General features: G+C 38.1%; 1 protein-coding gene across 6 annotated transcripts in view; it reads right to left on the bottom strand.

The window, feature by feature from the left end:
• Window positions 1–2,825: 2,825 nt before the first annotated feature.
• The window catches only part of LOC126765212 (homeotic protein proboscipedia), a 92,521-nt gene continuing 80,959 nt past the window's right edge, over window positions 2,826–14,387 (bottom strand). For 3 of the 6 annotated variants that reach the window (XM_050482835.1, XM_050482857.1, XM_050482843.1), the window contains 5 exons: window positions 7,903–8,060; window positions 7,712–7,826; window positions 5,396–5,527; window positions 5,152–5,321; window positions 2,826–5,081 (listed from right to left, as the gene is read on the bottom strand). In XM_050482835.1, the coding sequence (XP_050338792.1) occupies window positions 3,555–5,081; window positions 5,152–5,321; window positions 5,396–5,527; window positions 7,712–7,826; window positions 7,903–8,060 (2,102 nt within the window). In that variant the 3' untranslated portion in view covers window positions 2,826–3,554. The remainder of the gene's footprint in view (window positions 5,082–5,151; window positions 5,322–5,395; window positions 5,528–7,711; window positions 7,827–7,902; window positions 8,061–14,387) is intronic. The other 3 variants (XM_050482868.1, XM_050482876.1, XM_050482852.1) reach the window with 2 other exon arrangements.

Here is a 14,387-nt window from a genome sequence, read left to right as displayed (position 1 = left end):
AAACTTATTAGATAGCGGGACCACGCCCACTTTTCCAACTTTTTACTGTGATCCCAGAGTGCTTAGTTATGGCACTTTATAGGTTTTCGCTTAATAGCGTTTTGTGGGCGTGGCAGTGAACCAATTATGGCCAACTACGAACGCGTATTTTTTTATTTTACTGAGAAACGCCCATTCCAAGCTTCATTAAGATATCTTAAGTTACAGCTTGCACGGACGGCCAGACAGACAGTCACCCGGATTTCAACTTTTTTGTCACCCTGATTATTTTAACAGAATTATTTATTCTTTCTATTTAAGGCATGCCAATTGCTGCGTATTTTTAACGACTTTTGAACAGCTTTTTTTCTTAGCAAAATTCTAAGAAATTTGGGAAATGGAATATATCCGATATATTAATGCAATCCGCGAGCACTATAGACATAGATATTGAAAGAGGATTAAATGATAAAAGATTCCTTAGAACACTCGGTGTCATGCCAATATATTCGTTGCAGCTGCATTGTCTTTCTTTAACAAAAATGCTACCAGAGCGCAAAATCTTTGACCATCAATATTCAAGTATATAGGCTCGAGTTTTTGAATTAGAAATCTTGATATTGGATCGCTGCATGTAATGGATTCACTTATGTCTATGGAATAGCTTAGTTCTTTCAGTCAAATTTATGCAAGAATATTACATATTCGGGATAAATTTGGGAGAAGATTCTCACAAATCTCTGAGCGGCCTGCTTTGCGAAATATTATTGCTTTTGGCATTATTTTACTATTATTTTACTTTTGCAAACATTTACAGTTAATAATTATTTAGGTCTGAAACAACGCAGGCAGTTTATTATTCAAAATAAATCTCTACAATTTAGGCATTTTTCTCTATAAAATGTTTTGAAAGTTGGAAGAATGGTTTGACAAGACCTCAAATATATACATATATTTTTGAAATTTAACTCAATTCAATGAGCTGCTGATTTTTTTAAAAATGCTAAATTGCCAGTTTTAATAGAAAACAAATACAAATACAAAACTTGTTTTACATATAGGATCCCTCGTAATATGGCAAGAATGCAAAGTAATGGGTGAAATTGAGCAAAATCCCTTGCCTTAGGACAGCAAAAGCTCCTCTAAATATCAAAAATCACTAGCTCAAAAAAAAATTTTAATATGTATTAGAGGGAACAAAAAACGAACTATAAAAGTTGTGGATTTAAATTAACATAAATACATAGAGTAAGGTTTGTGCAAGGCAGGATTTATAGGCTATTTTTAATAAGATTCGCTGATCATTAAAACTTCCCATATAAATAACACGTCAAAAAAAAACTTACATTATAAATATTATAATTATTAAATCATTTATCAGGTTTATTAAAATCTACTAAAAATCGAACTCGGATTTTTTTTTTTCAATTAACATGTTCATATATTAAAAAGCTTTGAAAAATACCAGAATATGTAGTTTGAGTGCTTTTTGCTCAAAAATGTTCACATTTAACAAAATATTGGATAAAATAGTTAAAATTATTGTTTATGATATATATTTGTCACCAAAAAATTGGTTAAAAAATTGTTTAAGTGTTATTTATTTTATCTTTTTAGGAATTTCTGTGTAATGTATTATATAAAAATTTACGATTTAAAAAAATTGATCCTTAATGGTTAAATAATCATGCTATTTGTAATGAAAAAAGTTTTTGTATGGGAAACTTTAAAATTAAGCTAAAAATTCTGTCTTGCAGCGAGGTTCAATTTGATGTATGTATAATTTCAATAACTGTAAAAACAGTTTTTTTTGATTCCTCCAATGAGTATGCACCATGGAATTTTTACATAATTTTCAAAAGTACATTCATACATACATACAAATATATATATACACATATATACAAGGTCTGTCGCAAAAGAAACAGGACTGTTAAAAAAAAAAAACAACAAAAAATTAATATTTTTCAAAAGTTATATTTTTTTTATTCAAAGTAGTTTCCTTGTGCTTCGATACAGCGTTTAGCCCGGTCAATTAGCATTTCAACTGAGTGTTTAAGGACATTTTTCGGAATGCTCTTGAGAATTTGGATAGCTGAAATGTCCTGAAACCCGTGTCCTTTCATGGGCAAATGAAGTTTTCCAAATAGGTAAAAATCACAGGGTGCCAGATCAGGTGAGTAGGGTGAGTGATTAATAGTTAATATGGAGTTTTTTGTCAAAAAATCAGTGACAAGCGTCGACCGATGACACGGCGCATTATCGTGCAACAGGCGCCAGGACCCTGCCTCACGGTATTGTGGTCGAGCACGATGAATGCGTGACAAAAGACGCTTCATAACACCAAGGTAAAACACAGCATTAATCGTTTGGCCAGGTGGGATGAACTCTCGGTGTACAATACCCTCGGAATCGTAAAAACAAATCAGCATTGTCTTTATTTTTGACTTCTGAAGACGACCGACCGACCGACCGACTGATCGTCACAGAGGTCCTCACGACCTTCTTGGAATCGCTTAAACCACTCATGCACATTACTACGGGATAGGCACTGATCACCATAAACTTTTTTCATCATTTGAAATGTTTCAGTAAACGGTTTTCCCAAGTTTAAAACAAAATTTAATATTTACTCTTTGTTCAAAATTTTACGACCGATGACCAAAAGCTGCTGTCACTTTTTGATCGATAACATCGATTGTAGTTATCCAATTGTCTTAAAATTTTTACGAAATGTCAACAAGAGATCAAACTTTTTATTTTATATACCCACCAATAGGTGGCGCCACCAGAAACAGTTATATTTAAAAAGTTCTGTTTCTTTTGCGACAGACCTTGTATATGTATTGATTTTTATTAAATTTATTTACAAACATACATATATACAGCTATAGAACTATTAGCATATCTTAACACTAACAACAATTGCTGAACATTATTTATTTATGTTTTTCTTATTTTCTTTTTCATTTGAGCAAAACTAACTAAATTTTGCTAATTAGCATTTCACAGGGCTACTACTCTAATTAGCGCTTACATAGTATGCCATATACAACAATTTAAAGATGCATACAGACATATACTCGTATTATATCGATTTTACATTGTTTTGACTTGCTGCTTGATCGATCTAACGTACTATCAACTTTTGTACATATGTACATGGAGTTTTTTCAGATTTTTTTTTTATTCAAAGGTTAACAATTTAATTTTTACTTACAAGAGAAGAAAACAGTATTTTTAAAGGATTCAAATTACGAGAAAACACTGAGGGAATGATAATTAAGTTCAGCGGGATGAAATAATAACTAATTGATAGGAAATATTTGCAAGTTTTAAAACATATACTAAGGAAAATAACTGGTTTCAAAATACAATGAAGCAAACAAAAAGGACATAACTAGAAACTCATTTTTATAACTACTTAACATACATAAGTACATATGTAAGTGGATATGTGCACAAAAAATAATATTATTTTGGATAACACCAAAATAAAACATCAAATGAAGACATTTCTCCAAACAAAAAAATCAAAGTGTACCGCAAAACACCCTTTATTTGCCTTAGATGAACTAACTCAGCTGGTAGTACTCGGGCGCAAAGTCATTTGCCAGATTGCTGAGGAAGTTGAAGTCCGATGAGCTGTTTGAATTCTCCATGCCGGTAAGATTTCCAGCAGCCGCCGCGACGGGTCCACCATTACCTGCCATCGGATAAGCGGCGGCATTTGCCGGCGCACTACCATTCATAGCGAAATTATTTGCGCCGATATTCATATGGCCGCCCGTTGGCTGATGGTGCGCGTGTGAATGCGGTGGATGGTGATGTGTTTGCGGATGATGTGGTGGCATGCTGCCAGGTTGCTGCTGCAGCTGAGCTTGGCCATTCTCGTAAAAAGTGGCGAAATTGCCGTAGCTGCCATCACAGTTCTCCATTTGCACGCCCAGAGCGCTGGCATTGGGCGGCATGTACACATCTGCTGACGTCACTGGCGGCGCTGCGCCGGCGCCAATCTTCATATGCGGCGTGCCATCCACCATGAACTCGGCTGGTATGCCACCAATGTGCTGTTGTTGTTGTTGTAGTTGTTGCACGTCGTGTGCTTGTTGGTGTTGGTGAAAGTCGGGGTGGATTTGTTGTTGGTGCTGTTGCTGTTGGAAATTCAAGTGTTCGTAATAGGCAGCGGTTTGTGACTTGGCTTCGTAGTAATTGCCGGTCGCGTTCAGAGATGTCGCTTCGAACTCAGCGCCAGCATGATGGTGGGGATGCATGTACACACCACCATTGTCCACCGCGTGGTGATTATAGTTCATGTACTGGCCAGCGGCACCTGGCGGCATCGGCTCGCCACCATGATTGTAGAAAACCTGCTGGTGTGGTGGTGGCTGTGGCTGGTGGTGAGTTTGCGCGTGTTGGAATGCATTAACGGCTGCTGTCTTGGCTGCTTGGAATTCATGTTGAAGTTTCGCATTGTGCAGGTCGGGCGAGAGTTTGCTAATGAAGTCCGGTTTGGAGCTGGGATATTCACCATTTGACTGGTGTTGCAGTTGGTTGTTGTTTGGCATTTGCTGCAGCTTGTGGTGTGGTGGCATTGGCAACGTCGCTTGCGGCCCGTGTTGTGGCGAACTTGAGGCGGCGAATTCAATGTCGTACTTGCCGTAGTAATCGTGTGGCGATTGTAGCTGCGTCGACGGCAGCTGCGACTGTGGCGGTGGCGGCTGCAGTTGCGACTGCTGCGCATGGTGTAAGTGTGGCCGTTGCTCGTGTTGGTTGTGTTTCGGGTAGTAGCCACCGTGGAAGTACGCGGCCATGCCGGCACGCCCACTGCTCTCATTATTTGCCGCGTTCGCGTTGTTGCCATTTTGGAAACGTTTTCTGCGCGAACCACTTTCGGTGTTGGGGCCACAGTTCGAATTCACCGCCGATTGTGCATTGTGTGGCAAGGTGTCTGAGTTCCGACGGAATCCACCGCCACCCGACAGCATTGCAGCGGCGTTGCCAGTGACGTTGTTGTTGTTGCTGCCACCATTTCCGACCGGTGAATCATAGGGGAATGGCGACGCTTTGGTGGATGTCGAAACGGCCTCATTCTTAACAACCTGCTCAATGCGTAAGCAAAAGGGGGGTTAACTGGTGAATCAGTAACAACAATTTATTTTGGGCACTTACTTGACTGTCATCTTTTTTCTTCACTTTGATGGGACTGTCGTCAATGTCTTCGTCAAGACTGACGCTGGAAGCCACACTGGAGTCGGCGCTGATCATATTCGACGCGGATACAGTTGAGCTACCAAGCAGATTTGAGGATATGCCTGATTCCAAGGTCGAGTTCGGCGTCACTTTAGAATGGAGGGTACAAAATTTAAATATTTTTTAATAAGATTAAGGGTTTCCTTCCCAGAGTTTTACTTACAACTTCCTGCGCTCGCGTTGTTATTGGTCGCACTGGGTGTATTGTTGTTGTGCCCCCGTGAATTCGAAGTGGAATCTGGTATATCATCCGACGGCAGCTCACAGCCTTGACAAGATTTCTTCGAGTTGGAGTCTATATGAGAGGTTAAGTGGAGAAATGTTAGTTAAGATAAAAAAATGCAAGCGAGGGAAAGTGAATGCGAGGAATAAGGGGGTTTCTAAAGTTATGAGTTGAGTTTACTAATGAAAGATTTTAATTCATTTGCAATTTTTGATTTGATATGAGATTAGCGTTGCATTTGATAAAGGGGGTTTGCGAAGCCTGGGCTCGATGACCATTTTCGTAATATCCGCATGTATAAATCTATGATAGAGGTCCATAAAAAGTATAAGGTCTTTAAATATGAACAAAGAGTGATTGGGGTCAATTCGATTTTGCATAATGTTGACATATCCCTTTTTTAAACTTCAAAGATCGAATTTCCATTTGCGAATAGTCGCTGAAACGAAAGAAATCGATCCATTTCCAAAGCAGGAGATGGATGGTAAGGAAAAGTAGTCGAATCGCGGTGATCCGGCGCAAAACGTTGGTAAAGCCAGGATTGGCATTGAGGAAGGATTGGCAGGTAATCATATACTATGAGTTGCTTCTGTTGTTGTTGTAATGGTTATATAGTCTTCGGTTGGATGTAAGTTTCAGTTAAGTTGTCGTTGAGGTTTTCCAACAGTAGGTCCAGGAACCGTGCTGTTTCGTCGGGGTCGAACCATAGGGAGAGGGGTGTCAGATGTCTAGGGTTAGCAGGATATGCAAAGAGGTGGTTAGAGTCAGACGGGAACTCGTTGCATGCTGGATATATGTCTGTTATAACGGGATCAGTAGGATAATAAGGAGTTTAACCTGCTACAGTATCCAGAACGAAACTGCATAAAAGTCACTTTCGATTCTCGCGGAAACTCGAGCTCTTCGTCTGCAATGGGTGGTGGTTTGACTCCAAGTACGTCATTTACTGAGAGAGGGTCGGTGAAAGCGTTTATGGTTTCACTGTGCATGGCAGTCAGTGCATGTCTGAAGTTAGTTGCGTCCGAAGTCTGGTCGGAGAAATGCGGGCCTCACTGTGCAGATGTTCGATAGGAGACATCAAGAGGCTTCCCGTAACAGTCCAGAGTGCAGTATTCTGACATGTCTGAAGCTTCCTCGTCTGCATTTCACTGCATCCCGACGACCATATTAGGGTGGCATAGTTAAGGATCGTCCGGTCGATTGTCTTGTATGCTGCCAACAACGTGTTTTGAATTGCTCCTGCTCCTCTACGGCTAAACCTTTGGTTCGGACCTGTACTGACAACAATTGGATCGTCTAAAAGAAACAATTGCTCAGAAGCAGCAAGCTTGGACAGATAGGAGAGAAATTATGTTCTGTCAGGACAACGGCAGGAGTCGATAGGGACTCGACAGAATCTTAAGGAGATTGGTTGGAAGGTTCTTATATTAAAGGTGGATAGTCCGGACCCGATACCAAGTTATTCAAGAGAAGATTGTGAATATACCACTTCTTCACTAGAAAATATGATTTTTTGAGTTGAAATAATGGATTTATTTTTACTAGACTAAGTCACTTTATAAAAACTGTTTTCGGTTGAGAATGTTTGATAATTTTTTGGCGACTGCTGGGTCGTCTTGCATTATGATTTCAGGATCATAAAATGTCAATTATGGCATTTCATCCGATATTAATGTATTTGGAACATTTTAGGAACTCTTCCAAACTATTCCATCAAGTTAGTTGGGTGCAAGCAAATATCATGCTTTGCGCTAACAGCCCACCCTGTATTTAAAGTCTTACATGTTTTTAGAAGAAGTTCTGAAAGTGTGTGCTTAATTTTCATTAAAAGGGTTGTAGTGTACGAGGAACCACAGAAAACATTTCGCCAAATGTGATGGCATAAAACGCAGCAGCGAAGTGTCAACGGCATAGAAAAGAAGACGCGGAGCCAATGACAATGATTGATAAGATTATTTTCCATTTCGCCGATTTTGTTACAAGTTGTTCAAGTACCTCTGTACATACATACATATATACATGAGAATATAAATATCTGGTGATAGCAGAAAAGCTGATTTACTGTAGCGGTTTCGCGCTTAAAACTATTCTACGATGGTTTGGGTTGTCTTAAATGATAACTGTGCTTTATGACATTAACATTTTTTTCATGCTAGAAATACATGTGCATGTATGGGTTTGTGCTCGTTACACTAAAGTGCGAAACTAAGTGGAAAACCAATTATCCAAAAGAGAAATTAAGGATAAAGCACTTACTACTATCAGACTGATCATCATCACCTTTTAGACTGTCTTTGTTGTCTTCATCGTCCGTCTTCGATAATGTTTGACGCTTATGCTTCATTCGTCTATTCTGAAACCACACCTTGACCTGCAAAGAGAAAATAAGATTTCACTTTTTACATATGGATACAACATCGAAGAAGTGTAAGTAGAAATGCGCTCACCTGTCGCTCGGTCAGATCTAAGCTCGCTGCAATTTCGATTCGTCGCGGTCGGCACAGATACTTGTTGAAATGGAACTCCTTTTCGAGTTCCAGCAGCTGTGTGTTGGTGTAGGCAGTACGCAGGCGTCGGGGGAGACCATTTTCTGGAACGAATTCAGCTGCAATTGAAAATTGCATTTCCTTGATACTTGAGTAAATGTGATTTTGAATTGAGTGTGTGTACATATTAAAGTAGGGCTCTCGCGTCTAAATGGCGTAGAGAGCGAAATTATGTATTCGGTTGTGGAATAATTTGCATTCGTTTTGTGTGAGGGCATTATATAATGTTATAGTAAATTATTTTTATGAAAATATAATATAAAACATTTTGAAATGCATAATTGGGAGCACAGAATTTACCAAACGTTGTTATTAATAGAATAACGGGAATTATTTAGGACGATGTTGATTTAATAAAAAACAAAATTCCATTTTCTTTTGCGTTACTAAAGCCGCCAATCTTGCCACAAATGAAGTTGTTAAGTAAGTTAGGGGAATAAGTAAGCAGCGCCCAACTCGCACTGCAAAGTAATTAACAAAATTCTAATCAATCAATCAAAAAACGCCAAGCAAGTGCCAAGACGCTCGCAATGTGATGCTCGCAACGTGGCTTTGTGGGCTGTTGCAACATTTTGGGAAGAATGTGTGACAAAATTGAAGGTTACAAAATAACAAACCTCATTTTCAGCTTTCAATTTGAGTAAAATAATCAATAATCCATGGAGGAGAAGGCTCTTCTTCATTCTAAGAATCATACAGGGCTTTTCAATAACTGTTAAGGAAATTCAAACATTTATAATTTAATAATTACAGGGGATACTATAAAAGTAGACCGATAGGAACGAGTCGAAGTTATTAAAATTTACTACCGAAATTCAGAGTCAGTTGACTCAACTTTAAGAACATCAAGAGAAAGCAAGACCCAAATCAGTCTCTCACACGTCGTTCTTATGCCTATCTCTGACGTCGTTGTGGCAAATTTTGCGAAAAGATCTTGGCCTACATCCTTACAAGATCAAATTGACTTAAGAACTGAAGCCGCTTGACCACCAGAATCGCCGTATGTTCGTGAATTGTGCTGAGCAACAAATTGAAAATGATCCGGATTTTCATCAAAAAATCATCTTCAGCGATGAGGCTCATTTCTGGCTGAATGGCTTCGTCAACAAAGAAAATATGCGTTATTTTTTTAGGCAGGAATCCACATGTACTCCATGAGTCACGATTGCATCCCGAAAAAATTACGGTTAGGTGCGGTTTATGGACCTGCGGTGTCATTGGGCCGTACTTCTTCCGTGATGATCAAGATTGGCACGTTACTGTGAATGGGAATCGCTACCGCTCATATGATAACCGAATATTTTTGGTCCGAATTGGATGATGTGGACTTAGACAATATGTGGTTCCAACATGATGGCGCTGCAAGCCACACAGCGAACGTCACAATCGATTTATTGAAGACCAAGTTTGGTGAACGTGTTATCTCACGAAATCGCCTAGTCAATTGGCCGCCTCGGTCACACACACAAACTTCTTGGGGCTCATTCAATGCAACAATTTCTTGGAATAATCGAATCTCCAAACTTTTCTCGCGATAAATCGGTTGTAGCACGTGTTATGTGGCAAGTAGCCCCGTCTTGTTGGAGCGAGATGTTGTCAAGATCAACTTCTTCCAAATGCAGCCATAAAAAGGTGGTTATCATTGATCTATACGCTCTCCATTGACAGTAACGGTGTCACCAGCTTTATTTCGAAAAAAGTACCGAACCGATGATTCCACCAGACCAACAACCACACCAAACTGTCAATTTAGCTGAATGTAGTGGTTGTTCATGAATGATTTGTGGATTTTCTTCGCACCAGGATCGACAGATGATCGACGGGTGAAAGTGAGCTTCATCGGTGAAGATGATTTCTTTAAAAAGATCGTTATCGTTTTCACGTTGTTCCAAAGCAAAATCAGCAAATTCACGACGTTTACGGTGGTTTAGTGGTTTTAGTTCTTGAATGAGATCAGTTTTATATGGATGCAAGCCCAAATTCGTTTCTCAAAATACGCCAGATTGTGGTTTGAGACAGTCCCTATTCTTGAGAACGTCTTGGAATCGACAAATTGCGGTCTTTGGCCACACTTGCCTGAACGGCAGCAATATTTTCATTACTTCGAGCGGTTCTTCATCTTATTGGCACTTGAATTATGAAAAGAAAATTTCCGCTCGAATTTTCAAAATTCAACGAAAAGCGAGCACAGGAGAACGCTTATTACGACCATAAAATGGCAAAAGCCTACAAAAATTTGCAATTGGAGAACGAATGATTTGATAATAAAATTAAATAATTTGTGAATTTTGTTCTGGCGTATATCCTACCATGATGAAATTGCAAGCATTACTGGATACAATTAAAGAAAAATTACACGTCATGACATATTAAAAATGACTGAAACGACACTTAGAAATCATATCATGCTTATTGGAAAACCCGGTTTTACCATGGCTTGAATATGAGTAGTTACGAGCAAATATCTTGAATAACAAAAAAATTGTTTTGAATTATTGAATGCTGCCAAATGAACTTCTTCATCAAAAGAGCGGATACCATAAACCAAAGTTGGCAGTTTTACTGTTGTTGCACTCGTTCACAGCCGATATGCAGCAAGTGTCCTTTGTAGCCGGAACTCGTTCGAAGCACATAAATAGTTGCGAACAAGCTTGAAGTCATCAAGTGCGGAAAGTTGCACAGTTGCATTTGCATTGAATGCTAGCTGCAACAGCACCCCCCCACACACACACACATATCAACTGAAAGCGCCTATTTGTATGCTTAGCAAAGCAGCAGCGCCGCCCTTCAAACACACATACACACAGCCGCAGCAGCACAAAACCAAAAAGGTAAAGTGCACAAAAGCAGAAAATATGATTTCCTTTTTGGCGACGAGTGAAAAGATAATTTTCTAAATATGCCTTCGAGCAGCAGCAGAGCACGTCGTACGAGCGCATGAAGCTTGTGACTTTTGTAAAGCAGAGAATACATAACCTGAAAGGAAGTACATATTTTCCGGCACAAAAGCAAGGATTCACCTGACATCGTGCAAAATTATGGCTTAAAACGACAGAGTTCTCAATAGTTGGCAGTTGGGTGGGGAAATTGAAAAATAAATGATTTGTATGGCAAGACTACAACTGTGCAGATTTGTTGTGAAATGTGCTTGCTGAGGGTCATATATGTACATATATGTACAGAGTTATGTATCTCCTTATGTACTACATATATGTATATCCAGAGGTTAAGCGTTTACATTTGGTGTTGATCTAAAGAGGTTTGACGTTGGAAAATCAAGCAAATAAATTTCAAATGCCAATGCAATATTTGTTGAGCAGCATTCAAGCAAAACGTTCCGGGATAATTGCAAGTGAAAATTGGGTAATCATTAAAATAAGCTAATATTAACTAAAATGTTTATACGATAAATTAATTTTAATTAAATTCTTGTATTTTCCGAGAGATAAACCTAGTTTGAGTAATAGGCAATCCAGTCATTATTCCTACAAAAACACATTATCGTAATATCAATAAATCTATAAATGCATATAGTGGGAAGGGCTTCTCTAAACTTCTATAGCAGGCCTTGTGATCTATGCTCAATTAACCCGGTAAGAAAAAAAATTGGAATTTTATGTGTTTACTGGAATCATGGCTACGAAGTCATTGAAAATGTTGTGGAAATGTTACTTTATCATGAAAACAAGCATTCAGTGAAAATTACGAGGTCACTGGAAACTTGCTTCATTGCAGAGGATCTCAACAGCCCTTTTGAATCGACTCAACCACTTTGATTCATGTTTTGGGTAAGATGCTAGGCTTGTACCATAAAACCTAAATCTTTTGCAAAAACGACTCGGGTAGAGGAAGAAAGAGATGCTCAACAACATAGCTGAGGACCCTGCATTAAACAAACGCATCTTATGAGGTTATATTTGTTTACAGGTTTCAAAAAATTGATTTCTTGTTTGTCTTATTAAATTCCATAATACCTCTAAAATATTATCCTAAATTTTCGAGTTAATTCGAGTAATGGTTTCGGAGATACAGCCTTGAGATTGATTTTAAACAGGTCTTTGAGATACAATACATGTCTTAAAGACATGGATGAAGGTTTTTTTTCGATTACAGCTATTTTGAAAAAAGAAAATGTCGCTAAATTTTCACTGAAATTTTAATTTTTTTGTAAAAATCTCTGCAAAAAATGCAATTTTCATATTATATATATTATTTATATTATTTTTTCACTTTAGATGATCATGTAAGGAGTTATGCTGCCAACGCGGACTCATATTTTTTCCGAGAGGTCATCGGAAATGGCGTCACATTGGCCGAGTTTAAAATATTTATTTTCAAAAATTTCAGAATTTCTTTGTTAGTAGTGTATGTTGATAACAATAAAAAGTTCTTATAAAATACTGCATTTCTTATATGAGAAAAAAATTCTGGAAAAAGGCTGTTTCTACCCGAGGAAACCTATGTAACTAACCCCTTACTTGGTGACGAGACTTGGGTTTATGAATTTGACATCAAAACTGTCCAACGAAGTACAAATGTGAGCCGAAAACGAAAAAACCAAAATTCGCTGAGGGCACTGAAGACCATCAGTTCAGTTCGGGTTCAGTGGTCTATATCTAGGCGATAATAAAGATTTATATTAAAATAACTGAAAAGTTTGTTTCTTCTGTCAGTCCGGATCAAATTTGATATGTTTATGTGATTAATAATTATAATTAATATTCAACAATTTTTCTTGCTAACCGAAAATATCCGATTTTTATCACATGGAATTTTTTTCTGGCAATAAAATGGTGGTAAAAAGTCTCTCATATAATAAAGGACAATGCCTTAAACAAGCTACAGTATTATGTTGGAATATTTAAAGGGTGTCCCAAAGTGAACGCAAGGTTTAAATTTTCTACCAATTATGTAGTAAAGTATAACCTTAAAAAAACACAAATCGGCAGCTGACAGCTTAGGCTTAGTAAAAGTAGGGCCTTACACAATAGAACTACGTGTCTTCAGTATTGAAGAATATTGCAAAAATAATTAAATCTTGTCACTGTTAAATGGTACAATGTCACTGTTTGAGTATGGATTTTGAGCTCGGCCATGCTTTTTTGAGAATGAGGTGATTTAACACAATTAGACTTTTCTATGGGCTCATTTAAAATCACAGGTCTATTGCAACAAGCCCACAACCACACGTGCATTAAAGGAGGAGTGTGTATGTGAATATGGAAAGCCGTGGAGGCCATTATGTTATTCCATAAATAACCTTATCGTAGGTACTTTATGATTCAATAAAAATATTTAAATCGAAAGATTAAAAAGTGTATTTTCTATTTAATTCCAATTTTGCGTTAAATTTGAGGCACCCTTTATATTCATTCATTGAAAATGTCAACCAGGTGGTTAAAAATTTAATTACTGTATAAGGGTCTGATGCTGTAATACCACACACTGTATTGGTGCGACACTCAGCGCAAACAAATTATGGATCGAATTTGCATCTGCGACTAGCACCAAAATAGTTCTATGTCTGAAGCTGATGGTTATTGGTGATGAAAAGCGGGTCACTTAGGACAGCATAAAGCGAACACGTTCCTAATCGAATGGTGGTGAGCCGACTCAATCGGGGGTCAGGCTATAATTTACGTTCAGAAAATGTATGCTATTTGGTTTAGTTTAGTGGGATTTATCTACAATGACTTGTTCCCTTACGGAAACTAAATGTTAAATCTGATCTGTAGTGTCAAAAAATTGAACATCCATTGTGACACGCAAGAAACGTGATTATGTACATAAATGATCTTGGATCTTTAAACCACGCTCACATCTACGAAAAAAGTCTAGCCGCAACATAAAACTTGTGCACCTTTCTTTTCCTACAGGGCATTTTGAAGAATGAGGCACTAATTCACATGTTAACACTTGCGCTTAGTTGCTGGAAGCCCCTCTTTTTATCTACATAACAGTATTTTGCACTTATTAAAAAGCACCCAAAAATAATTTACGACTAAATTTGAACAAACGTGGAGCATGGCAGTTATTTAATTCTTTTTGTAGCTGCGTTAAACATACCATATACTTGACCGTTAACCCAAGTGCACTTTCCAGCCAACACCACTCGACTATAAGTGCAAGTTTAGCATTAAATGCAAAAAACTGTGAGGAGCATATACCTTTTATGGCAAAAAAGAAGACAGAAAGCTTGGTAAAAATGTTGCACGAAATTGAATTGCACGAAGAGGCACACACAACAAGCCACAAACCGAACTCGAACGCTACCTGCCTGTTTGCAGATGCCCAACGCCATCTTCGAGGCCTGATTTTAATGTGAGCCGCAATTCTGTTAACACGCATTGCAAACTACATGTGGAGATAGATGAGCCACGCAACAG

This window comes from Bactrocera neohumeralis, chromosome 2, assembly GCF_024586455.1.
Source record: "Bactrocera neohumeralis isolate Rockhampton chromosome 2, APGP_CSIRO_Bneo_wtdbg2-racon-allhic-juicebox.fasta_v2, whole genome shotgun sequence".
NCBI lineage: Eukaryota > Metazoa > Arthropoda > Insecta > Diptera > Tephritidae > Bactrocera > Bactrocera neohumeralis.
The sequence above is the reverse complement of the archived record's forward strand: the minus strand, read 5'-3'. Positions and strand labels throughout refer to the sequence as shown.